Source organism: Tripterygium wilfordii, chromosome 5 (assembly GCF_013401445.1).
Source record: "Tripterygium wilfordii isolate XIE 37 chromosome 5, ASM1340144v1, whole genome shotgun sequence".
NCBI classification, from domain to species: Eukaryota; Viridiplantae; Streptophyta; class Magnoliopsida; order Celastrales; family Celastraceae; genus Tripterygium; species Tripterygium wilfordii.
Genome location: NC_052236.1, coordinates 11,780,815 through 11,804,287, shown reverse-complemented (window position 1 = coordinate 11,804,287; position 23,473 = coordinate 11,780,815). Strand labels below are relative to the sequence as shown.

Below are 23,473 nucleotides of genomic sequence, written 5' to 3'. Positions count from 1 at the left end.
CAACACCATCTTATTGATTTTGATAATCCCCATCAACATATGACATGGGGTGTCAGAACCAGAGGTGGATGGAATATGTTGGCACTGGGGGCCATGCCCCCCAGTGAAATTGTGTAGAACATGTGGTATTGGTGGCTAGTTAAGGAAAAATGTATCATGCCCCCAATGTTTTATTTTAAGGCCCTCAATGCCCCCCGACAATTAGTCAATTACCGAGTGGCCCATCCAATCTTGCATCACACATCCCCTCTTCAAGACATTAATATTGTATTGACTTGTTAGTAATTTAAAGCCCAGCCTGGCAGCCCAACTTACAGTTACAAAGTTATAAAAAAGAGTTTTCAATTATTCTCAAGAATCCTATTTTATAATTGTGATAAATAAAGATGTAATAATTTATTATTTGTATTATCATTATTAGTGATTATCTTAATGTTATATAAATAACCTAAAACAATTTCAAGGGCACTACCCCAAAACCCCTAACTTACTTGACCGTGCTCCTAGTAATTTCAAATCCTGGATCCGTCATTGGTTAGGACAATTAATAATTTCTCTTTACGAATCCTATTACACACCTTTTTGTTCCTTTGCTGTTCTTAATTATTATCTTGATATCCTTCAATTTCCTCAACAATATCTTTACTTATTTCATAGTTATGATATAAAAAGGTCTTAATTAGTATCTTTATATCCTTCCATTCCCTCAACAATATCTTTACTTATTTCATAGTTATGATATAAAAAGGATATATTCAGCAAATGTGTGTTCACCTGCTTTTTCCTCCTCTCTTTTAATGTTATTATTGGGACATATATCCTTATCTTGTCACGTTCAAACTTTTTCTCCTTGACATGCACTAAAAAAATTATTGAGTAATAATAAAGTAGGTTTGAGGATGATGTCTCCCTACAAATTCAAAACCTCAAAGTATCATAAATCCAATCCTCATACACACCAAGTATATTGTCCGCTTTGAGATTTCAATTTCTCTGGATAAATCGAATTACCCTTACGGGTTTGTTCTTCAAGGGTCAGCAAGTGGGATAAGCTCAACTCACTAAACCCATTAAAAGGCCTAATTGAGGTCAAGATCCAACCGATTTGCTATATTTTCGTCCTAACATAAAATAAAAAAGAAAGAAAAGAAAATGCAATTTTAGAACATAGACTTTGTTGTCATAGGATGTCCCATGATCTAGTCCAGTCATCAGCAATATACGCAATACAAAGGAGAAAAAAAGAAACCCTCGACTCCCCCACCACTCCATTTCTTTTGGCCAAAACTTTTTTCAATTTTTGTGACACAAAGCATGGAACATAGACTTTTGCTAACTGGTGTCCTGTCAACTAACTTTCAACTCACTAAAGACTTATCCTGATTATGTCATATTAAGTTATACATGGTTCTAAGAATATGATAATCGGATATCGTGAGAGCACCACAAATTTTCCGTTCTAGGGTTAAGGCCCATACGGCTTTATTCTTAAAAGGGTTCTCTTGGTTCATAGGGATTCTATTTTTATTTATAAATTACATCGGTGGCTTACATATATGACTGACGTGGGTTATGAGTCTTAATTAACAAATAAAGTGAAAGATTTTCAAAACATTTATGCTCACCAAATACTTTCTCAGACTCAATTGCAATTTCGTCTACATGCATGTTTTTGTCAACAATCAAATCCGGGGAATCATGGGAAGATAATGATACATATCATTGAAATTATCACAAAAATAATTCTTCTAGGCCCCCTCTTCTGGGTTCTTCTCACACCATGTTCCTGATTAAGAGGCAAGTTTCCACAAGTGACAATCTACATTATCACAATGGCAATGTGACTGTTAATTAACTTGGGGGGGGGGGGGGTGGTGGTCCCTGGCCGCCCTGCCCTAGCTACAACAATTCTAGGATTAAAAAGCTGTGGCTGTGGTTCTTCCATAACTGTACTGATTGATCTTAGAAGCTGTGTTTGTAGGGTATTTTCAGAACCTTCAAACCTAACATATCAAGTGCTAGGCTTCAGTGTTGGGTCTGGGGCATACTTGATACTTGTGTTCTTGATTTGGTTTAGATATAGGTGGGCTGGACTTTTTGTCCTTAAAGAACCGGTTACATGCAAGTGTTTGGAATTTTCTATGTTGTGGGCTTACATTATGGTGGTTATTTAGGGTTATAAAACGAGGTGGATAAAGGGTTTTGATATCGAGACACATGCATGGTGGGTCTAATTTTGTATAGTGATTATATTTTATGGGTTTATATGCATACCTTATATGGGTTGATATGGTTGAGTGGTTAAGTGTAGACCTCTTAAACCTTGGGTTCCTTTTATTTATTTTTTTGTAATTGAGAAAACACTCAACTCAATATGTCATCGGAATAGTTGAGTGGACGTAAACATCGGACATCTAGAACATCCCACATCATGCTAGTGACAAGTAAAACTTGGCCAAAACTCATGTAGGTGGAAATGAGACTCGTAACCCTTTTCTGGAAGTGGGTCTAAAGCTCACGAGACCAAAAAAATCCTAGAGAAATACTCATAACTGACTCAAACTCCTGATCTTAGCAACCAAAGCTTTGAGACATAACCATAGAGAGCAGCATTTTGAAAAAGAGATGAAGGGAAAGACCTAACCATGTAGTGAACAATTGGCATTTGCGGTATTACCGATCTATCAATCAAAGATGACATGATTATGTACGCAATCGAATCCATTTACAATATTGGTGTTCTAAGTTTATATTCATCCTTGATGATTTATACTTACACATGGTATCATAGCGGTTGTAAAGATTAATTTAGAATCCAAAATTTAGTTCTATGCGACTTGGATTATTTATAAATCGTTATTTTTTTTGTAACATGGAATCCACCCAACTGTCCGCTGGACAATTGATTGATAAAGCTCAATCTCACATTATAATATGTGAAGTGGGGTTGGTGATTGCACATGCATGGTTAGGTTAGACCTTAAATAGGTGCCCCGTGTGATAACCAAAAAGCTCAAGGGAAATGGTGGGAAAATTGGTAAAGAAAATTCCATTGGAGGAATTTGTGATAACCAAAAGCTCCTCCAAGGGTTTCATAACGATCAATAGCAGTATACATACATCATTTTATGACCAATTTGCTGCTCATTTATTGGGAAGAAGCTCTTTCTCATCAATTCACCAGCATTCTGTCAAAAATAGAGAGGAAAGAATGATTAACATCGAAGTTCCAACCTAGTACTTTGGTTGAAATCCGGTTAGGTATGCTTTTAGTGACCGAAAGATTTATCATTTTCTAATTCAATAACGGAAATCAGTTTGGAACAAATTCAAACTTCAGGTTATTAAGTTGCAACATTCAAATATTCGGTGACTGAATTGAAATATGATCAATCTTTTAGTGACGAAAAATATTCTTAACCCGATTGAAAGCCTGAAATCATTGCTAAAGATCGCCGTCGAGTCTTAAGAATATTTTGGGCCCATAATTTAACGTAAAAGGCCCAAGATTGCCCAATGTTAGACCGATACATACTAAAGCCCACAAATAGGGCTCGGCATCGGGCCGGGCCGGCCCGAGCCCAGTTTAGTTCTTCGGGCCTCGGGCCGGGCTCGGGCCGGGCCAAACTGAGAATATGAGGCCCAGGCCCGGCCCGACCCATAAAGCTCGGGCTTCGGGCCCGGGCCCGGGGTCTCACGGCCCGTCACTATTCATCTTCTTTGAAAATTATAAAATTAAATTGTTTATCATAGGATTCGGACTCAAGACTTTTAGATAGGAGAGTAATGAACTAACCAACAAGCCAAACCCACTTTCATGTTATACTTGTCAACTAATTAAATTATTATCTTTACGTACCACCTGTTATATTTTTAACACAATTAAATAATTTTAGTTTTACTTAATGAGTATTGATTTTAAATTTTATATTATACACATCTATAGTTTTAAATAGTTTAATTTTATACTTATTTTATAAAATCTTAGGATTTTAAGATTTTATCAACATTTATGAGTAGATGGTCATATTATGGCTTTAGGGTTAGTGCTTAGGTTTAGGGTTTATGATTTAAGATATTTAGGGTTTAGGGCATTTAGAGTTTAGGGTTAAGAGTTTAGGGCCTTTAGAGTTTTGGGGTTTAGGATTTTGGGGTGTATAATATATATATATATATATATACATATACATACATTGCAATAATATATATACGTGAGACGGCTCTACCTGTTCCCCATGACTCGGCGGAGGTTTTGGGGCCGGCACGCTGGGCCTAGGCCCGCGGGCCAAATGGTGAGCCCTACCCACAAAAGAATAAGAGCCCACCTAGAGATGGTTGGGACTTGGGTGGGCTGGGCCGTTAATCCGACAAAAGAAGAAGAGCCCAGCTAGAGGTGTTTGGGACTTGGGTGGGGTGGGCCGTATGCTCACTTAGCTATAAAATCGTCCCTGCAAAAACCCTAGTTCTCCACTAGGTCTCTCTTCCCTCCTTTCCCAATCCCCCATCCCCCAACATTCCAATGGCCGCCGCTGCTGCGCGACCCCTAGTAACGGTGCAGTCCCTTGAGGGCGACATGGCCACCGATGCTGCGTCCACTGTAGCCCTCCCCGATGTCATGAAGTCCACGATTCGACCGGACATCGTCAACTTCGTCCACTCGAATATCTCGAAAAACAAGAGGCAGCCCTACGCAGTCTCCAAGCGTGCCGGCCACCAAACCTCCGCCGAGTCATGGGGAACAGGTAGAGCCGTCTCACGTATTCCTCGTGTTCCTGGTGGCGGTACCCACAGAGCGGGACAGGGTGCCTTTGGTAACATGTGTCGAGGTGGTCGCATGTTCGCGCCTACCAAGATCTGGCGCAAATGGCACCGCAAGATCAATGTCAACCAGAAGCGCTATGCGGTTGTTTCGGCTATTGCTGCTTCTGCCGTCCCTGCTCTCGTGATGGCACGTGGCCACCGCATCGAACAAGTTCCGGAGATGCCTCTCGTTATCAGCGATTCTGCTGAGACCGTGGAGAAGACTTCCGCTGCTATCAAGGTTCTCAAGCAGATCGGGGCCTATGCAGATGCCGAGAAATCAAAGGACAGTCATGCTATTCGTCCAGGTAAGGGAAAGATGAGGAATCGCCGCTACATCTCACGGAAGGGCCCTCTGATTGTCTATGGTACCGAGGGATCTAAACTTGCGAAGGCATTCAGAAACATCCCTGGAGTTGAGGTCTTGAACGTTGAGAGGCTTAACCTGCTTAAGCTTGCTCCCGGTGGCCACCTTGGCCGGTTCGTGATATGGACCAAGTCTGCTTTTGAGAAGCTGGACTCCATCTATGGTTCCTTTGAGAAGTCATCTGAGAAGAAGAATGGGTATGTGCTGCCTCGTTCCAAGATGGTGAACGCTGACTTGGCCAGAATTATTAACTCCGACGAGGTACAGTCAGTAGTGATGCCCATCAAGAAGGAGGTGAAGAGGGCTACACTCAAGAAGAATCCATTGAAGAATTTGAATATCATGCTCAAGCTTAACCCCTATGCCAAGACAGCAAAGAGGATGGCACTTTTAGCTGAGGCTGAGCGTGTCAAGGCCAAGAAGGAAAAGCTGGAAAAGAAGAGGAATCCGATTTCCAAGGTATGCTGCTTATCTTTTTATGAGAAGTTTTCGCAATCATTTTATGTTCAGTTCAATTCCTGTTACCTTATGTATATATTTATAACTCGAATTTGTGAAATGGGAATTACATTCTCTTGGGTAATGATTTTGTTAGGTGGTTATTGATGATTAGAGGACTTAGCATTTTAGTTGGTTATAGATGATCACAAGACATAGAGTTTTAATAGTTATCATTAGCCCATGTCTATGCTATCTGGTTCATATTGTTTTTTTCGTAATGCAAGTATTATTCCTCTAATATGTGAATTTTTGATTGTGCTGATGTACTTGTTTTTGTCATCTCCATTAATTGTCCTGTATGCCTTATCCAAAATTGTTTCGACAGTGGTTGTTGTATATTTTAAGTGTCTCACATTATTTGGCCATTTGATGGTATACTTTTTTTTGTTACAAATGTTAGTTTACATTGAAATGTGAATGCTGGTGCCGTTTTATGATGCATTCGTTTTTACATTAGCTATGTTTGCTTAAGTTGTCTTCATAATTGATAGTTAACTGATCTTTTTTTCCCTCTGTTTTGATTTGCTTGTAAATTTTTTTGCAGAACTTGCTGATGTAATTTTTTCGTTTTGTTTACACTTACAAATTCTTGCCAACAACATTGATCTGTTCTGTGTATTTATTTAATTGTGCGTACTAGTCGTGTGTTTTTGACCCCTTTTGGAGTTCTATACATTTTGAACAGATAATTCTCATGTTTTTTAAACAAATTTATATTTACAGCACCCTGTTAAGCTTGATAAATTTTATAGTTGTATCTTGAATATTGGTGTCATAATGTCATTTGTATGTTTGCTTGGAAACTGAAATAATAAGGCACCCTCAGAAATTGAAATCCTTTATCAACACATGTCAGATACACAGCATCATTTAGTCCTGTTATCTATATTCTGCCATAGTACATTCTGCCATTGGTGTTTCTTTACCCTTTGAACTTTGTAGGAGGAGTCAGCTGCAATTAAGGCAGCAGGCAAGGCATGGTTTCAGACCATGATCTCGGACAGTGATTATACAGAGTTCGATAACTTCTCAAAGTGGCTCGGGGCCTCCCAGTAAACCAGTTTGCTACTTTTGAAATTTAATTAGAGCATATGTCATTATTCCCTTTTGCAATGGAGTTGACTTTTGGTTTATTTTGTTATTGCTGCAACATAGATGAGACTTGTTTGGCAGACTGTGAGTTTCTTTATGGATGTCGTTTAAACATGGGTTTTTTTCCTTCAAATTTTGTGCCTTAAAGGTTAGTGAATTTTAGTTAGTCCATTGTGGTACTGCACTTTCCTCTGTATGATTTACATAATAATGGTGGTTTTGCTATGGTTGGTTTGGATATATATGCATTTTGGAAAGTTGGGAACTTTGTTTCTTGTCTTACAGAGAACAGATGTATGTCTTTGTAATAAGTTTTGGAATTGTTGGTTTGATAATGTCCTCGACGAGGCCTTTACAAATTTGTATTCGTTGCCGTCCTCATGTGAAGTTTTCTGAGTTTTCTTCCAAGTCCGTAAGGCTAGTTTTCTTGCTTGGTTAGTTTTCTTTCTTGGTTGTTCATTGCATATCATCGAGTATAGGATTACCATATGCAGCATTTCCTGTGGTTTTGAACTACAAACTCTTAAGTCTTTTTGGCTTGGGAAAATAAGGTGCACTGAGATCTGACTTCAATATGTTGCAATTGGTGGATTAGCTCCATTGCAATCGATATGATGTGCTATGTACTTTCTATTAAAATTGGCTTGTGTTTAGCCATCTGTGCTTATCTAATTTTGATTCATCTATAAACCATGGAAATGGTGACTAACTAGTGTAGGATATGATACTAATATAGCAAGTGTTGAGGAACAGCTTAAGTAAATTTCTTGAGAAAGATGATCTGCAATTAAGAGGTCCTATGGCAACTGAGTTGGATTTGGAACAATTGTGTTATTGCTGATTTTTGCTCATTATTCATCTGGCTTTGATTTGCTTAGGGGATGGTTTTCGTGATTCGACTGGTATTCCGAATTGATCATGCAATCCCATGGATTCGATATGTTTGTCAGGTCGAATATCTTAATAATTTGAATGTAATGGCTTTTGAGGGAACGCCAGAAGTGGTTGGTGTTCAACTTTGAGATAGCGATGCGGCGGTGAAAGAAACGATAGAATTTGAATAGAAGAATGAAAGAGGTGATAAGGAAGATTGAAAAAGACATGGATGGAATTAGTAGAAAACAATATAAAATTAATAGGAGTGGATGAATATATATTTATAGAGGATAAATATACGTGATGAATTTTTGTTAATGTTCTTATAAACTCACGTAGTTTATCTCAAATCTACATTTGTGAGATGATGATGATGAAGCTGAAGTATGGTGACATGCTTAATGCTAAGGACACTCGTATCACTAGTCGATAACATCAAATTCTCAATCTGCACATAAATTATTTGACTGTGGGGGCCACCTCAATACCTCACAGTTCAGTAGCGTCGCCTCCTCAGACCTCCCAAGGTGGTGTACAATGGACTGAATAAAGTAGGATTACACTCGGACCAAGTACAGCCTCTTAAGATTTGTATCCAACATCATCGATTATGAGTAACATATTACTTTTCAGTAATATAATTTTTAGTCATTGAAAAGTATGATTTAGTTCAACTTAGTTATTGAATTTTCAAACGTTTCAATTTTAAAAGTTCAAGTTGAAAAACTGTTTCAATATGCATACACAGACATATTTCTCGCCGTTCGAATAGATTTCTTAATTTGATTTTTTATACCACAATGATGGGTTTACCGTCCGAACAGTGAAAAATCTAACTTTGTGTGCAAATTGAAACCATTTCTTCTCAAATTTGAACGTTTGAAAATTTAATGATTGACATTGAATCTTATTTTTCAGTGACTACAAAATTACATTACCCTTTTTAAGATTTTGGTTTTTGATAAATGTTATTTTTCACTATTTTAAATATAACTATTGACTAAAATAACCTAAATTTGACACTGTAATATAATATTATGCTGTATAAAACAACTCGGCGCCAATAAAATAAGGCTGTTGGTTTTGGTGCTTTTGATGATCCAAAATGGCCGATGACTAGAGCCTACTTGTTCTCTCTCACGTCCCATCTCCCTTTGCAGACTATCCTTCTCTTTCTCTCTAGGCCTACCTTCTTTCATTCATCGGCGTTTCACTGATTGATAGATACAATTACGCAATGCTGGATCTCAATCTTGGTATGGTCTCAAGCACTGATCGGTCCAGCTCCACTTCAATCGATAACAAGTTTCCGGAGCTTTCCAGCAACCAAATGGAAAGTTCTGTAAGCTTCAATTCCTCTTCAGTTGTCAACGCCGGCGATGAGGACGCATCCTCCAACGCCGACAAGCTCGCGTACTCTTTCGGCATCTTGAACAAGGAAGGAAGTAGTACTGTTGCAATTTTTGATCATGATGACGACAGTGGCGACCGGACGATCCAGCTTTTCCCTCTCGATGGTGGCGCCTGCTGGGGGCAGAGCACTGGAGCCGATATTCGAGGCCGAGAATGGTTGGATCTGGGAAGTAGGGCGGCGGAGTATGGTGGGCTTGTGGAGCAGAGGAGCGTTTTTCCTGCTCAGCAACAGCGACTGCAGCAGGTGAAGAAGAGCCGGCGTGGTCCTAGGTCGCGGAGCTCGCAGTATCGTGGCGTCACGTTTTATAGAAGGACCGGCCGATGGGAATCTCATATATGGTTAGCGTTATATTAGTAGCACTAACTGTTGAGTGTGCGAGATAGAGAGCTAGATTTTTAATTTGCAAATGTTTCTTAATTTTGTTCTATCCAGGGATTGTGGCAAACAAGTGTACTTGGGTAAGGAGACTTTCTGATTCAAATCTTCGTTTAAGTAATTTGTAATCACAGTTAGCCTCAATGTTTAATGGTGACTAAAGTGGGGTTTGCTTTGTGTATTTGGTTCAATGGTGATCTTAATTTTACAGGAGGATTTGACACCGCTCATGCTGCAGCTAGGTAACAATGTTTATGTTATATAAATGTCATAGCAAGCTTTTTTCCTTTCTTGATTAACTGTAGTCTGTGGTCTCTGGTCCTGTGGAGAAATATTGTGTTTTTTCTTAATGAATTTTCTTTTTCATTTTGTTGGTGTGTGTATTTGTGTTTCAATTTGTCGTGAGATATGGCAGGGCATATGATCGAGCTGCGATCAAGTTTCGTGGAGTTGATGCTGATATCAATTTCAATGTCAGTGATTATGATGAAGACAACAAGCAGGTAGGAATGGATTATAGGCATTACTGGTGTAATTTGGTCTGATTTGTTTCACTGTCATGTAATATTTATTCTTCAATCGTTGTACAGATGAGTAACTCTACAAAGGAGGAATTTGTGCATATCCTGCGTCGCCAAAACACTGGTTTCTCTCGAGGTAGTTCAAAATACAGGGGAGTGACCCTTCACAAATGTGGGCAGTGGGAGGCTCGTATGGGACAGCTTCTGGGCAAGAAGTGAGGAATACTTTCTTATTTCATATTTTAAGCCAAGTTTTTTTTAGTTATTTTCGGATTCAGCTGCTATCAGAAATAGCTTCTTGCTATCGCCTGCTTTCAAGTGGTGAAATCAACTAAGGAGTAACATTAGGTTCATGATAACAGTTGGAATTTGATTTTTATCTATGCCTTGCTTGCCTATGCAGGTATATATACCTTGGGCTATTCGATAGTGAGATAGAAGCTGCAAGGTCCTAATAAAACATATATTTTGTCACCCTTAATTACATGTCTTGATATGGCCTCTCCTGCTTGACTTGCATTTTATGTTGTATGTATTATTCTCTGCTATCAGGGCTTATGACAAGGCTGCTATAAAATGCAATGGTAGGGAAGCAGTCACTAACTTCGAGCCTGGCACATATGATGGGGGTACTTCCTATCACAACTTATGATTTGTAAAATAATTTTGAATTTTATTGTTGGCCCTTTGTGTATCATCTTTAGTGATATCACAATATAACCTTTAGGTACAGTTGACAATCAAAATCTTGATCTGAACTTGGGAATCGCTCCTCCTCGTATGGAGGATGGCCTAAACAGGGCCAAAAATATGGGCCGCCCATGTTTCCAGCACGGCTGGGATGGCATGGCCATCGACAAGGGAGAGAAGGTAACAGTGACATTATTTTTAGAGATTTACTCTTATTTCTGTTTATCTCTGTTTATGTGAATCTTGGAGGGCTTGTTTGATTTTAAAGTAATACCTCATTTTGGAATTAGTGTGGCTTTTCTGATTAGTTCACTTGGAAATAATTTGTTTGTTCTGTGACAGATTGGACTTTCTGGTTCTGCATCAGTGAGGGTTCTACCACTCCATGGCCCTTCTGTTGCATCTGAGCACTCTTCCATGTCAAGTGGTGTCAGTTTCTTTCCCCTCTATAAGGTGATCCTTATTTAGTGTGGATAATTGCAATCTAGTAAATGCATTGTTTTTCTTCTTGTCTTCTGAAATATTAGTTAATATAGGAACGTGCGTTTTAACAAAAAAACTTGTCTGGTTTGCTTACTTGGTGTCTAGGTATAACAACAGGCACACACTCCTACACTTATATAATTTAGCTCCTTACCGAAAAATTTGATCTTTAATCCTTTTACGACACATCAATCTTTAACAGATTTCCCTTCTGACCCATTATTGAATGCAAGTAAAATTGTTGAGGTAATAGTTGACATTGAAGAGCTCCCTGAGCTTAAATTGGGTATCTGATTTACTAATATGATGGTTTAAAAGGTTCATGGATTCCGTGGACCCTGAAAAGCAATTTTTGTCATTAATATAAATGAATAACTATATTAGTTTTAGAAATTAACATACTGGAAATAGAGAGAACAGTGTGAGATAAATATTGTGCATATTTCTTTTGTAGACATCTATTATGCAATTACTTAACGTAATCATTTGTTATGTTATACGTAGGGAAGAGCAAAACAGAAGAGGATGGAAGTAGATCCTTCACTAAAATGGGCAGGGCAAATCCATACCCCTTATAGTGAGGCAATTTCAGCACCAATCTTCTCTACTGCAGCATCATCAGGATTCTCTTCTTCTACAATTCACACCACACCTTCAGCTTCCCCTGCTCAATTTCACTTTCCAAACATACCCAATTTCTACTGCAGGAGCTGAGAGGTAGATTTATATCCATCTGTTAAAGTTGGTGTAGGACTAGGTATGCTTCTTCTGGGTCTCCCTTTTTCTCTTTGTTTTAAGCAATTCCGTATTACTTGGCTTTGCTTTTGGGTCGTACACCTGCACCGCGAAGAAAATAGTTAAAAGGAAAGGACTATCTGTCTACATCTGTATCATGATCAACATCAAAAGCTATATGGCTTGTGTACGTATGAACAGTTTATATGTGTGTGTGTGGATGCTGATCATTCCAGCTTTTTAGAAAGACTGGCCTCTACCAATACATGTGTTATTGGGGATCCATGCTTTGCTCCAACCCCCCCCCCCCCCCTCCCCCAAGCTAGTTGTTCAAGGTTACTGTTTGTAGGCTTGTGGCTATGAGTATCCTTTACACATTGGCTTGTTTGGCAATGCTGTGAGGTGTGGTGTGGTGCTGTGAGTTATAAAACTGTGGTGCTGTGAGGTGAGTTGGAACGTAAAAAACTGTTTGGCGCATCATTTTTAAACTGTGGTGCGGTGCGGTGTGGTGCTATGAGGTGCGTTTGACGTATCTAAATTACCGTTATATTAGATGACTAATAATATTAATATAAAATCACTTAATGTTTATATTGTACATTAATCTAAAATAAAATAATTGACCTAATTTGATTACGTAGGACAATTCAACATACATTGTAAGCGTTTGGGAGTGCTGTGAGGTGTGGTGAGGTGCTGTGAGGTAAAAAGCTGTGGTGTTGTGAGGTGAGTTGGAACGCAAAAGCTGTTTGACGTATCACAAAAAACTGTGGTGCTGTGAGGTGTGTTGCAACTGAACGCAGTGCAAACGCATTGCCAAACACCCACATTGTGTCTTAAGCAATGCTCTAAAGTATTACTTGGTGTTTGTTTTGGGACTCTATTATTGGATTTAAGTTGGGCTCGAAACCGCGGTCTAACACTTGCCATATGGGCTCAAAGTCTTGCGATAAAAGTTTAAGCCCAATCTAAATTAAACAGTCAAAATATAAAAGCAACATAATCCAGAATCAGTAAGGAAAACGTACGGAATTAACCCGGTCGGGCCGAACTGCCGAAGGGCCTGACCGCCTGACCACCGGCATTCTTCACAGGCCTGTTACTCCACAAAACGATGCCGCATCGTGCTTCTCGTTCATACGTGGAGGCGTGGAGCATTGGTACGGCGGTACAATCACCACCCGTTTCAAGCTCCAGAATTATGACAGCTAAGAACAATCAGGCCGTTGATCTCCACCGCACCATTTCTGGGAGGGACGACACCGCCGTATCTAAAGTCTTGGCTTTCTCACGCGCCTCCCCCGCTTTCACCAGAAAAATCATCAGATTAATTTCCGAATCTTCAGATATAGGAAAGAGAGGGATTTTTGTGCAATTAAGCCAGTCAATCACGCCGATTGGGGGCATCAAAGGTGCATGGTATATCCCTTTCACTGGATTTTCTTCGTAAATATTTGTTATCTAGGTCTTGTTACTGTAGTATTGTTATTAGTTTTTTTGATGTATACAAACCTTGGTCACATCGATTTGAACTCCGAGGCTCTTCTGGTTGAACCAGAAACTGATGCTAATGGGTTTAATGTATCGGAACCGAGTGCTGGTGTCGGTGTTTCTGTGATCGGAACCCTATTGGGTTATGAGAAAAATAGGGATTCTCATGCGGTTAATGATGAGAAAGTGAGGCGTGAGGCAGTGGCTGATGAGATGGGTGGTGGGGGTTTAGAGGGAAATACTGAGTCTCTTGTTAGGGGGTTTGATATGGAAGCCGAAACTGGAAGGGTAGATGAGGGGATTGATGCAAAGGTGGGCGGTGTTAATGGAGATATAGAGCCTGGAATAGATGGTGAGGTAGAGGACGTTTTAGTGGGGAAAACTAATTCCCTTGTTAGAGGGTTTAATATGGAAGCGGAAATAATATCGGTAGATAAGGAGGTTGTGGAAGTACGTGATGATGCTGTAGATAGAGGGCCTGGAATAGATGGTGAGGTAGAAGGCCGTATTGTGAATTATTGTCAGCTTGAGGGGATATCAACAAGAGGGGCTTGTGGGGATTCCATCAAAGTGCAGAATGCCAATGCATTGGAGTATTCTCCTGACAATTCGGGGATGGAACTACATGTCACTAATACCAGTGCAGTTGTAGCTTCTGATGGACTGCAAAACCAGGAGATGGAAATTGATAAACAGGCCGCTGTAGTTGACGATCAAGTTTTGTCCATTAGTGCTCAAGAGCCAGCTGTCTCCCAAAATGCTAATGAATTTAATCCTTTTAATCTCGTTGTAAATCTGAATTCATGTAAGAGTGTGGATGGAAATGGCCCAGATGAGTCTTATGTACAATGTGCTGCATCAAAAGTTAAATTTCGTGTTTCTGATTTGGTATGGGGTAAAGTGAGGAGCCATCCCTGGTGGCCAGGTCAGATATTTGATCCTTCGGCTGCATCAAAGAAGGCGAAGAAGTATTTCAAGAAGGACAGTTACTTGATAGCATATTTTGAGGATCAAACCTTTGCTTGGAATGGCTTGTCGAAAATAAAGCCCTTCCGATCCCACTTTCACCAAATGGAGAAGCAGAGCAATATGGAAAGTTTCCACCGTGCTGTTGATTGTTCTTTGGATGAGGTTTCTAGACGTGTGGAGTTTGGGCTGGCATGTCCTTGTTTACCTGAGGAATCATATTCTACGCTCAGAACTCAGATTTTTGTTAACACTGGAATTCGGGAGGAATCAAGGAGGAGAGATGGCGGGGACAGTTTGCAAAGTGTAGATTCTTTTGAGCCTGTGAAACTTCTGAAGTGTATAAGAGCGATGGCGCTGTCACCGTTTGCTGAGTTTGACAGGCTGGAGTTTGTAACTGCACGAGCCCAAGTGTCAGCATTTTATCGTCTGAAGGGTTATTGCCAGTTGCCGGAATTCAAGATGCTCAGTAGGTTGTGGGAGAGCGATGTAGAGACACCCCCATCCGGTGAAGTTAAATATGATGGTGAAGTGGTTGAAACTGCCACTCCCAAATTTAAAGAGGATGAGCAGCCTTCTGGGATGGAAGATTCCAATAGGCCTAAGGGCGTTTCTTCTAAACGTAAGCTTTCCTCCAAGGATGGTCTGCATACTGCCAAAAAAAGGAAGAACTTATCAGACTTGATGGCAGGGAGGCAAATGAATATGCCAAACGGTGAACTTGGATCACAGATAAACAGTGGTAATAAAGTGAGCTCTTTGAAGTCTGGTAGGAAACGCAAGTCTGTCTATTATACTTCCCATGATTTAGACGTGAAACGTGGGCCAAGTTATTTGTCCAAAGGGAATGATAACAAGTCTCCGCAGCCTAGGGAAACTTTCCGGGTTGGAAAGAGTATCCTAAGGGTTGCCAGTCAACTGAACGGCTTATCTCCGATACTCAAGAATGTTGATGGGATGTCAAGAAAAAATGTGATGAAAAAGGGCAGAGAAAAAGTTCTCTATGGGAAATCTTGTAGTGAAAGACTGATTCTGATAAAGGATTGCTCACCTGAGGAGATGCTATCGCAGCTCCATTTAGCTGCTCAAGATCCAATGAACAGATACAGATTCTTGACATCTGGCATTAGTTTCTTCTTGGAGTTCCGTAACTCTGTTAGCCTAGAGTATGCCAACGTGGAGAAGGACAAACAATCGGAGCAAGAAGTGTGTGGTAATGACACTGGGAAAGAGTCGAAGAATACTGGAATTTGTGAAACTTCTGAGTTGGAGATTATCAAAGACTCTTATTGTCTTAATACGATTGTTCAAAGTATGCCAGAAGAGCCATTGCCACCTGATAACCAGAACGAAGCTGTTCAATTGAGTCCCAATTTGGATTCTAAACGATGTACTGGTGGTGAAATGCATGATTTGGAATCATCAGAGTCATTGAACCGCGTGGATAATAGCTGCGGTGAAGATCTCTCTCCCACAGCTCTAATCCTCAACTTCACTGACATTGATTCTGTTCCATCTGGAGCAAATCTGAACAAGATATTTAGCCAATATGGCCCTTTAAGGGAATCAGAGACTGAAGTGCTGATGAAGAGTAGCCGCGCCAAAGTAGTTTTCAATAGTCGTGCTGATGCTGAAACAGCTTTTAGCAGTGCTGGGAAATACAGCGTTTTCGGACCATCGCTTGTCAGTTACCAGCTCAAGTATATGCGGTCATCACCAGGAAAAGCTTCTGGCAGTATAAAAAGGTAAAGCAGAAAAGGTTTCACATCTGTGGAAGGAAATGAAAATTGTAGTCTTTTAGGATGTTGATCACCATACCTTGCTTTTAGCTTTTTTTTCAGTGCTCTTTTTTTCCTTTTCTATTTTCTGGTTCTTGAATCATATTACTAGATTTTGTTAATGACCCAATTTGATATGCTGTGCGTATTAGGATTGAACAGTTTAGTAACAACAATGTTAAGGTTCTCAGTGTTTTTTTTCCCAGCTATCCAAATGCCGTGATGGATGCATATGATCAATGTAAAATCGTAGGCCTCACTTGATCCATATCAAATCGTATGCGTCCATCTTAGCATTTGGAACCGAAGACTGCTCGTTTTGAAGACTGCTCGTTTAGTAATTGACGTGGAAATTTTTAGAAAGTAGGCTAACCAATATATCTTACCATTTCAGTTTATTTAAAATTCTCCATTACCAGATGTTAGGCATTTCTATAAATTGGTTGCAGTTTTCTTCTCTGCTCTCTGTATGGCATTCTCATAAAAGTGTTTAGGACCTGCTGAAGCTTGGGTTTTTTCCCCATGTTACATATTTCTTGTTTATTTTCTTAGGGTGGAAGTGTCACATAAGTATTGTTGATCTTTGAGATTAGGTTTAATTTGCTTCTGTAACATAATAATTATTTGTGTTACTGTTGAAGGCTGTAGTTGTTTTCTTCCAATAAATATCACTAGAGCTTTGGACATTCCCATTGTTTCAGAGGCAGATTATAACATGATATTCCTAATGACTTTTTGTATAATTCACCCTCTTGAATTCTTCAAATTTTATAACATGGTAATAGAGAATAGACTCGATCTTAATGACCTTCGTATAGTCTACTTGTTGGAAACTTTCGCATCGGCTTAGTGTAAGCGAACAAATTAGAGACTTTTGAAGGATTAAATCATGCGGGTTTTAGGCCAAGAGTGTAGATAATGGCCCACGACAGCTGACCATAGGCCTTCCTTCCACTAGGCCTGGGCTGGCTCTGTTTGGCCCATCTTTTTTCGGGTGCTTGGTCATGGGAGCCCATCGTACACTTTAAGCCTTTTAACGGCCTTTCAGGCCCAGACGCGCTCTTCTTCTCCAAAGTTTGAAAAACCTCTCCCCCTCCCACTTCTCGTCCTCATTTGCAGAAACCGGCAGCGCAATCGTTCCTTCCACGATAACCTAATTTCTGTTCGATCTGTGAATTTCATTTCTTCAGATGGAGGATTCTGAGAAAAATATCAATCTCGAAGTGAATGGGCTTAGTCTCATCGACATCTCGTGCGAGGACGATTTTCTCGTCAAGAATTTTCCTGCTCGTGATCCGCAGCATCAGCAATCCTCAGGTTCTTATTTGTTGGATTTGTTTTCTTAAACATATCACTGAATGGTTCCTTTTTGCGTTTAATTGTGATATGAAGCTGAGCGGCGCTGTCACTCGTACATTTGGTTGCTAGTGGAAACTAGGCGGTGAATTATTTTTTTAGGATTCGATTAATGCGGGGGGCTTTAGTGTTTTATTCTTCTTCTGTTCGCATGGTTTTGCTTGGATTCAAACAGAAACTGGTGTCGAGTTTGAGCCCCTTTGTTCTCATTTAAATCACGAACATGTGTCTACATATACACTTCTAAATGTCTCCAACTGGGCATGCTGTAGATGTGAGTTAAACCATAATTATCTCCTTGACTGAGACTAAACTTAAAACTATTTTTTCAGTAAATTTTCGAGATTGGAACTCATCCACTAGCTAATAATTGGCAATGCAGTTTGTTGCAGTCAATAGTTCATTTATATATTGGTTGGAAAGCTTGAAATGATTTCTGGTATCCCTAGAAGTTCTGTCACTCATCGATGTATGCCAATTAGGATCAATATTGGCCCTTTATTTGCGTTTACAAATAATTATGTTCCAGAACTTTTTTTCTTCCATCTGTATTTTTTTTTTTCCTTCTTTTTTTTTTGGAAATTTCAATGCTCAGAAAATCTTCGGGTTGAATTCTTGGAAGTTGTGGATGCCAACAATGTAGATAACTCAGTAGGATGCCATGAAGAGCCTTCAGGGGAACAAGTAGCTCAACCACAATCACGGGAAAGGATAAGGAAAAGTGGGAAGTATAACTTGCGGAAAAGTTTAGCCTGGGACAGTGCTTTCTTTACAAGCGCAGGTGCACTTCTATAGTTCTATTTGCATTTTGAATATTGGAACTTGGTTCGCTCTTTTTCTTTTCTTCCAATTATATTCAAAATTGCAGACATAATTTCTGGGGGCTCAGGTTTTCTGAACTCTGATGAGTTATCTAACATGATTGGAGGCACTGAAAAGGGCGAAAAACAAGTATTACCTGGAATTCAAGAGGAATTGCATCGGTCCACAGAATCGTTATCTACAATAGAAAGTGATAGTTTGACACTAGAAAATCTTGAGTGTGATTTATTTGAAGACATCAGAGCTTCCATCCAGAAATCCAGCAAAGTTAAGAATACAACAAATTTAAGCAGTAAAGTAGGATCAGAAGCTCCAGACCTTCCTGGTAAGTACTTTTTATTTCTCCTCTTGATATAGGAGAGAAGACCGTTGTTGCAGTCTAGTGAAATTATGTGGGGTTCTGCTTGGGGTTCTACTTTAGCAATCCACCTTAACTCTTTTTGTGTCATCACAATTGACAAAGCCATCCTCTATTCTCGCTGCTGCCACCCCTCCTTCATTTTACAACTACTTACAACAATCTTTGTATCAAGCAACTAGCTACTGCATTCACTGCTACAATTGGTGACACCAACTGCTCCTCTGACATCACCATCTCTTTTGAATATCCTTCCCATGCATTTTTCTCCACTACTTTTGACAAAGTATAACAGGTTCTTTTTAGAAACATCGCAAAGATGATCCCTACTGTTAATATGTTATTTTCTTTTTCCTCAGATGGACTTAATACATAAAAAGTTACTTGCGAGGAAATAAGGAAAAGCCATGACATATACTCTCTTTTTTCCCCTAATCCTGCAACATTCCAATATGCATCCAATAAAGTACTTCAAATTAATGCTTTGATCTTTTGTACGACATTAGGATTGGGTAAAAATATACTTAATATTGCATGCTCTTGCTCTCTTTCTTATGAGCATTTCTATATATTTAGAAAGTTAGCTATCCTATCTTTCTTGAGATATTAAGTCAATTAACCTTTGCTGTGTACTTTTACTGATCTTCTCCCAAACGCACTGTAAATTTTCTTTCAGCTTCAAAGGAGGTGAGCCTTCCTTCTCAAGGTAAGGTGTGTTCAGCTGATTGCTAGCTGATTTGAGTTTTATGTGATATTTCTAAATTTCTTGCATGTCTTAAATAAATTTTTCTGCAACTTCAGAAGCTCAAAGTTGCAGCCAAGAAGCCAAATGTGGGAACGCATGGAGCAGGGAAAACATCAAAACAGGTTCCATTTTCTTGCTCCCATGCATCTTTTCATTACTAGCTGAATGTTTTGTGATAGTTATGCTGTGGTATATGAGTAGCTACCATGGATATGCTAGGAATTTGCTAATTGTATTTAGAATATCAGGCAGTCTATCTGTTTATTTATTTATTTATTTTTATTTCAAGCTGATTTAACTTTATACATTTTTGTCGAAAATGTGATAATTAAATCTTTCTGCAGTTTAATGGCTATTGTATAGGCAGGCTACAGATGTGGTATGGCATCATGGTCTTAAATTTTGACACTGATGTTCAGCAATCATGTTTTACAGTCCGGCGAGTTGTGTAAACCACCAAAGATGTTGGGCAGGGTTACTCCTATCTCAATAGCATCAACCAAGAGGGCTTCGTTGAGCACTAACAATCTCAAAACGGACAAAGATAATGCAAAAGCTTCCACTGGTAATTTGAAATCCAGTTTGTGCACTTATCTTTCTTAGAGACGACTTGCTTTTAGTCTTTTTGTCAGATGTAGTTGACTTGACTTTACATACAATTTATTTAGCTGCTGTGAAAGGGGCTCCAACATTGAGGCAGCCTGCTTCTGGTGGTTTAAGATATACAGTGCCTAAGCCTAGAGCTCCTCCGAAATCTAGTGCCAGTTCATCAGTAGCATCGAGAACAGTGCTAAAAACGTTGCATTCCTCAGTAGATAGCGCTGGAAGTACTTCAGCAGACAGCAGCAGTAAATCTTCTTTGAAATCAGTGACAAGGAAAAATGACTCCAGAATTCGTAATCCTTCTACCCATGATCGGACCACTGAAAGTCCATCAAGAATAACTTCCATAAAGAAGGATCAGTCGGGAACCTCACGTGTTTCATCTTATTTGACGTCTGTAACCGAAAACTCTCCTAGCATATCACCTGCTAGCTCTATCAGTGAATGGTCCTTAGAATCATCTTCATCATCTGCTGCTAATCAAAGGTCTAACATTTCAAGAACTAGCCTTGACACTAGCAGTGGAAAACGAGCCTCTGCTGGTGGTGATACTCTTCAAGGCTCAAATGCTCAAAAGCGCTTGAATGACCAAGGCTCAGATAGCCTTGATTCTCAGAGGTCTGGTTCTATGGAAGATTGTGTAAAGAAAGGTTCAAGAGGAACTCGTGGACTTGTTCAACCAGCTTCAACAAAACCCACCGGCCTACGAATGCCATCACCAAAAATGGGCTTCTTTGATGGGGTCAGTAGTGATTTCCCTACTCATTGCATGAACGAAATAGAAACACTTTCTTTCAACAGGAGTCAAAATAGGTCCTCGGAAGAATGTATGGACTAGAAAGGTTTCCTGGAAGATGCTTGCTCTAAATATGGAGAAATCTATATGCCGGAAAAATCACCTTCATATTTACCTTTCCCCCGTTTTGTTGGTATTATCGTTTCCTGAGATTTTTAACATGCTACTTTTATACTAATTTTTTTATGTTATGCAGATGAAATCAGCATTACGCTCTCCCAGTGGAAGCATGCCCTCTCATTCTGGTTCTCCCACTGGCTTTCTTAAAACAGGGGCAGCAAGTGTCAGCCAAAGTTTGGGAAAGATTGGAAAGATTCAACCTGCCAGAGCTAAATCATAAGTTGTGAGAACCAAACCTGATGCTCAGCAAACTGCCTTGAGCATAAAGCATGGTTTGCATTCACCTCTTCAGGAATGTTCCAGAGTCCTTACCGCTAAAAAAAATGTCAGAGGTAGTCCTCACTTGTCTCCAAAAATTCAGGAGAAAATATCGCCCAGAACTAGTAAAGGTAGCAAGTTGACTACTGAGGTAGGTGGATCTCAAGTATTTGACGTAGCTATAGATGACGCATATTTGGAAAAGGTTGGCAGCCTATATGTTCTAAACAATGCATTACAGGCTTGCAAGGGTGTAACCTTTGTCAGTAATATCCAGATTACCCCTACCAACAAGGGAGCAACCACACCTCATAAAGCGGATGAAGGTAATGATTCAGAAAATTCTCGTAGTAATCAAGTTGGAGCTTTGAATATCAGTATGGACAATCACAAAGAGTTAATCAGTCGTTCCCTTCCTCCGGATCAAGTTAATTTAAGTAGTAATGACAATACTTTTTTAGAGTTCTCAAAGTCAGCATCAACATCAGAAAGTGGAGATAGCAAATTGACAACAGAGGTAGGTGGATCTAAAGGATGTGATATTGCTATAGAAGTTGTACATTTGGAAAAGGATGGCAGCCTAGGTGCTATGAACAATGCACCACAGACAGATAGCAAAGATGTTACCCATGTCAATAGTATCCAGATTACCCCTACCAACGAGGGAGATGATATTTCTGGTGGTCCAAGTTTCATTTGTGTCACTGAGAAGGTACCCCCACCTCATAAAGCAGATGAAGGTGCAATATATTGCCCAAGTTATATGAAAAATGATTCAGAAAAAGCTTGTCTTGTAGATCAAGTTGATGATTTGTGCAAACAAGTTGGAGCTTTGAATATCAGTATGGACAATCACAAAGAATTAATAACTGATTCCCTTTCTCCAGATCAAGTTAATCAAAGCAGTAAGGATAACTCTATGCAAGAGATGTCAAATTCACCTAGAACATCTGAAATTACAGCCAATGTTAGGAAACCTCTTTCAGCAAAGGATTCTTTCTGCAATCAGGACGGATCGTTTGGTGCTTCATCAGGATTGATAGTGGCAGAGGTAGAAAAGATAGATGCCTTATGTTTTTAAGAGAAATCTGACAGAAAACAGCTAAAGATGGTGCGACATTCCAGTGTCAGTTCTTCTCAAAGGTACATGAGTTTGTATTTTTCTCAAGTATGCTTGTAGCCTTGTATAGACTCTATTCTAGAAAACAAAGTCAAAAGTTTGTTGCCATGTTAGAATTGTCTAGACACTCGCAACTTTAAACCCATGATGGTCATTATGAGCTTGTTTCATCGCAACCTACGTAACTTTCCGCATTGCAGAAGTTAGACTCATCATCTTTCTTGAACACTCCATTATAATGGGAGCTTTGTCCCTGAACCTTTTCTTTTCTTTTATAGGGTGCATTTGGTAAAACATATTGAAAGTAGCAGATATAGAAATTGTTTTGAACTTCATAAATGTTCTAGGTTTACTTTTTTTTTCCTTCTTCCATGAGTTGGAAACAACTTCTCTAAGGTAGGCTGCAAACGATCAATCGATTAGGATGTTCTCCAATTAAAATTTATTTGATCCTTGTCTCCTCACTCATACATTATGATGTTATGCAGTTAAGAGTTGGCAAGAGGAAAGGTATGATCCCACAGAATATCTGAAGCTGATCAAGTTCCCGACTGGCATTGCCTGGAATAGTAATGTAAAGTGTATCTGAAATGATTTTTGACCACTCGTTGCTGGAGCGCAAGCGCAAGGAAAACTCTTTCAAAGCATATATTTTATACTGCATTAATAATTTATCTTCTTATTTTTTGTACATTTTTAATAAGAGTCTTCCTCATCAATGTCATAGATGCCATTTTTTTACATGAAATGTATGTTTTTTACTATGTTGATTTTGTTTCAATCAAGTCATTTTTTACATGAAATGTATGTTTTTCACTATGTTGAATATAATAATGACCGGTGAGCTCTACTTCAATGGTCTTGATGATTGGATTGATCTCCCAGTTCTCCACTAGACTAGGATTGTTGATCGCTGCTATGACTACTACCTCGGAGTCTCCTTCAACTATTCTCTTCTCGTTGCCTCGCCTTTGTCGATCGCTTCAGGTATACCCAATTGGATTGGCAGGGCTTCCCCAGCTGCAGGGTTATATCAGACCAAGCGAAGATCACTCACCCAAGTCCCTCCCAACTGCGGCTACAGGCTCTCTCTCGGACTTTCATCAGCCAACCCACCTGAAACAAAGCCTCTTGAACAGTTTCTAGGTATCACATTCAAAGTCATCTTGCACTAGAGTCAAGTCTATGGTTAACCATCAACCAAGG

At 39.5% G+C, this 23,473-nt stretch overlaps 4 protein-coding genes across 10 annotated transcripts; all 4 read left to right on the top strand.

Moving 5' to 3' along the window:
- Positions 1-4,459: 4,459 nt before the first annotated feature.
- Positions 4,460-7,001, top strand: LOC119998785 (60S ribosomal protein L4). Its single transcript, XM_038846214.1, has 2 exons — positions 4,460-5,626; positions 6,611-7,001. The coding sequence occupies exons 1-2, from the start codon at positions 4,520-4,522 to the stop codon at positions 6,722-6,724; spliced, it is 1,221 nt and encodes a 406-aa protein (XP_038702142.1). The 5' UTR covers positions 4,460-4,519; the 3' UTR covers positions 6,725-7,001.
- A 1,702-nt stretch (positions 7,002-8,703) lies between these two features.
- Positions 8,704-12,137, top strand: LOC119998283 (APETALA2-like protein 3). 2 transcript variants are annotated; one of them, XM_038845572.1, is made up of 10 exons: positions 8,704-9,388; positions 9,483-9,508; positions 9,637-9,667; positions 9,841-9,928; positions 10,016-10,161; positions 10,350-10,394; positions 10,499-10,575; positions 10,680-10,816; positions 10,979-11,089; positions 11,624-12,137. In XM_038845572.1, exons 1-10 carry the CDS (start codon positions 8,874-8,876, stop codon positions 11,831-11,833), a joined length of 1,386 nt encoding a protein of 461 aa, XP_038701500.1. In that variant the 5' UTR covers positions 8,704-8,873; the 3' UTR covers positions 11,834-12,137. The 2 variants fall into 2 exon arrangements, with proteins under 2 accessions (XP_038701500.1, XP_038701499.1); XM_038845571.1 differs by having other exon boundaries at positions 8,705-9,388; positions 10,674-10,816.
- Positions 12,138-12,918: 781 nt separating this feature from the next.
- LOC119998194 lies at positions 12,919-16,413 on the top strand. Its single transcript, XM_038845446.1, has one exon. It carries the CDS (start codon positions 13,271-13,273, stop codon positions 16,058-16,060), a length of 2,790 nt encoding a protein of 929 aa, XP_038701374.1. The 5' UTR covers positions 12,919-13,270; the 3' UTR covers positions 16,061-16,413.
- Positions 16,414-16,971: 558 nt separating this feature from the next.
- Positions 16,972-23,456, top strand: LOC119998195. Of its 6 annotated transcripts, none has more exons than XM_038845451.1 (9): positions 16,972-17,406; positions 18,041-18,226; positions 18,314-18,592; positions 19,302-19,336; positions 19,427-19,492; positions 19,806-19,935; positions 20,039-20,715; positions 20,966-22,290; positions 22,756-23,456. In XM_038845451.1, the coding sequence occupies exons 1-8, from the start codon at positions 17,280-17,282 to the stop codon at positions 21,107-21,109; spliced, it is 1,644 nt and encodes a 547-aa protein (XP_038701379.1). In that variant the 5' UTR covers positions 16,972-17,279; the 3' UTR covers positions 21,110-22,290; positions 22,756-23,456. The 6 variants fall into 6 exon arrangements, with proteins under 6 accessions (XP_038701379.1, XP_038701380.1, XP_038701381.1 ...); XM_038845452.1 differs by having other exon boundaries at positions 16,973-17,406; positions 18,068-18,226; XM_038845453.1 differs by having other exon boundaries at positions 16,975-17,406; positions 18,089-18,226.
- Positions 23,457-23,473: the final 17 nt, after the last annotated feature.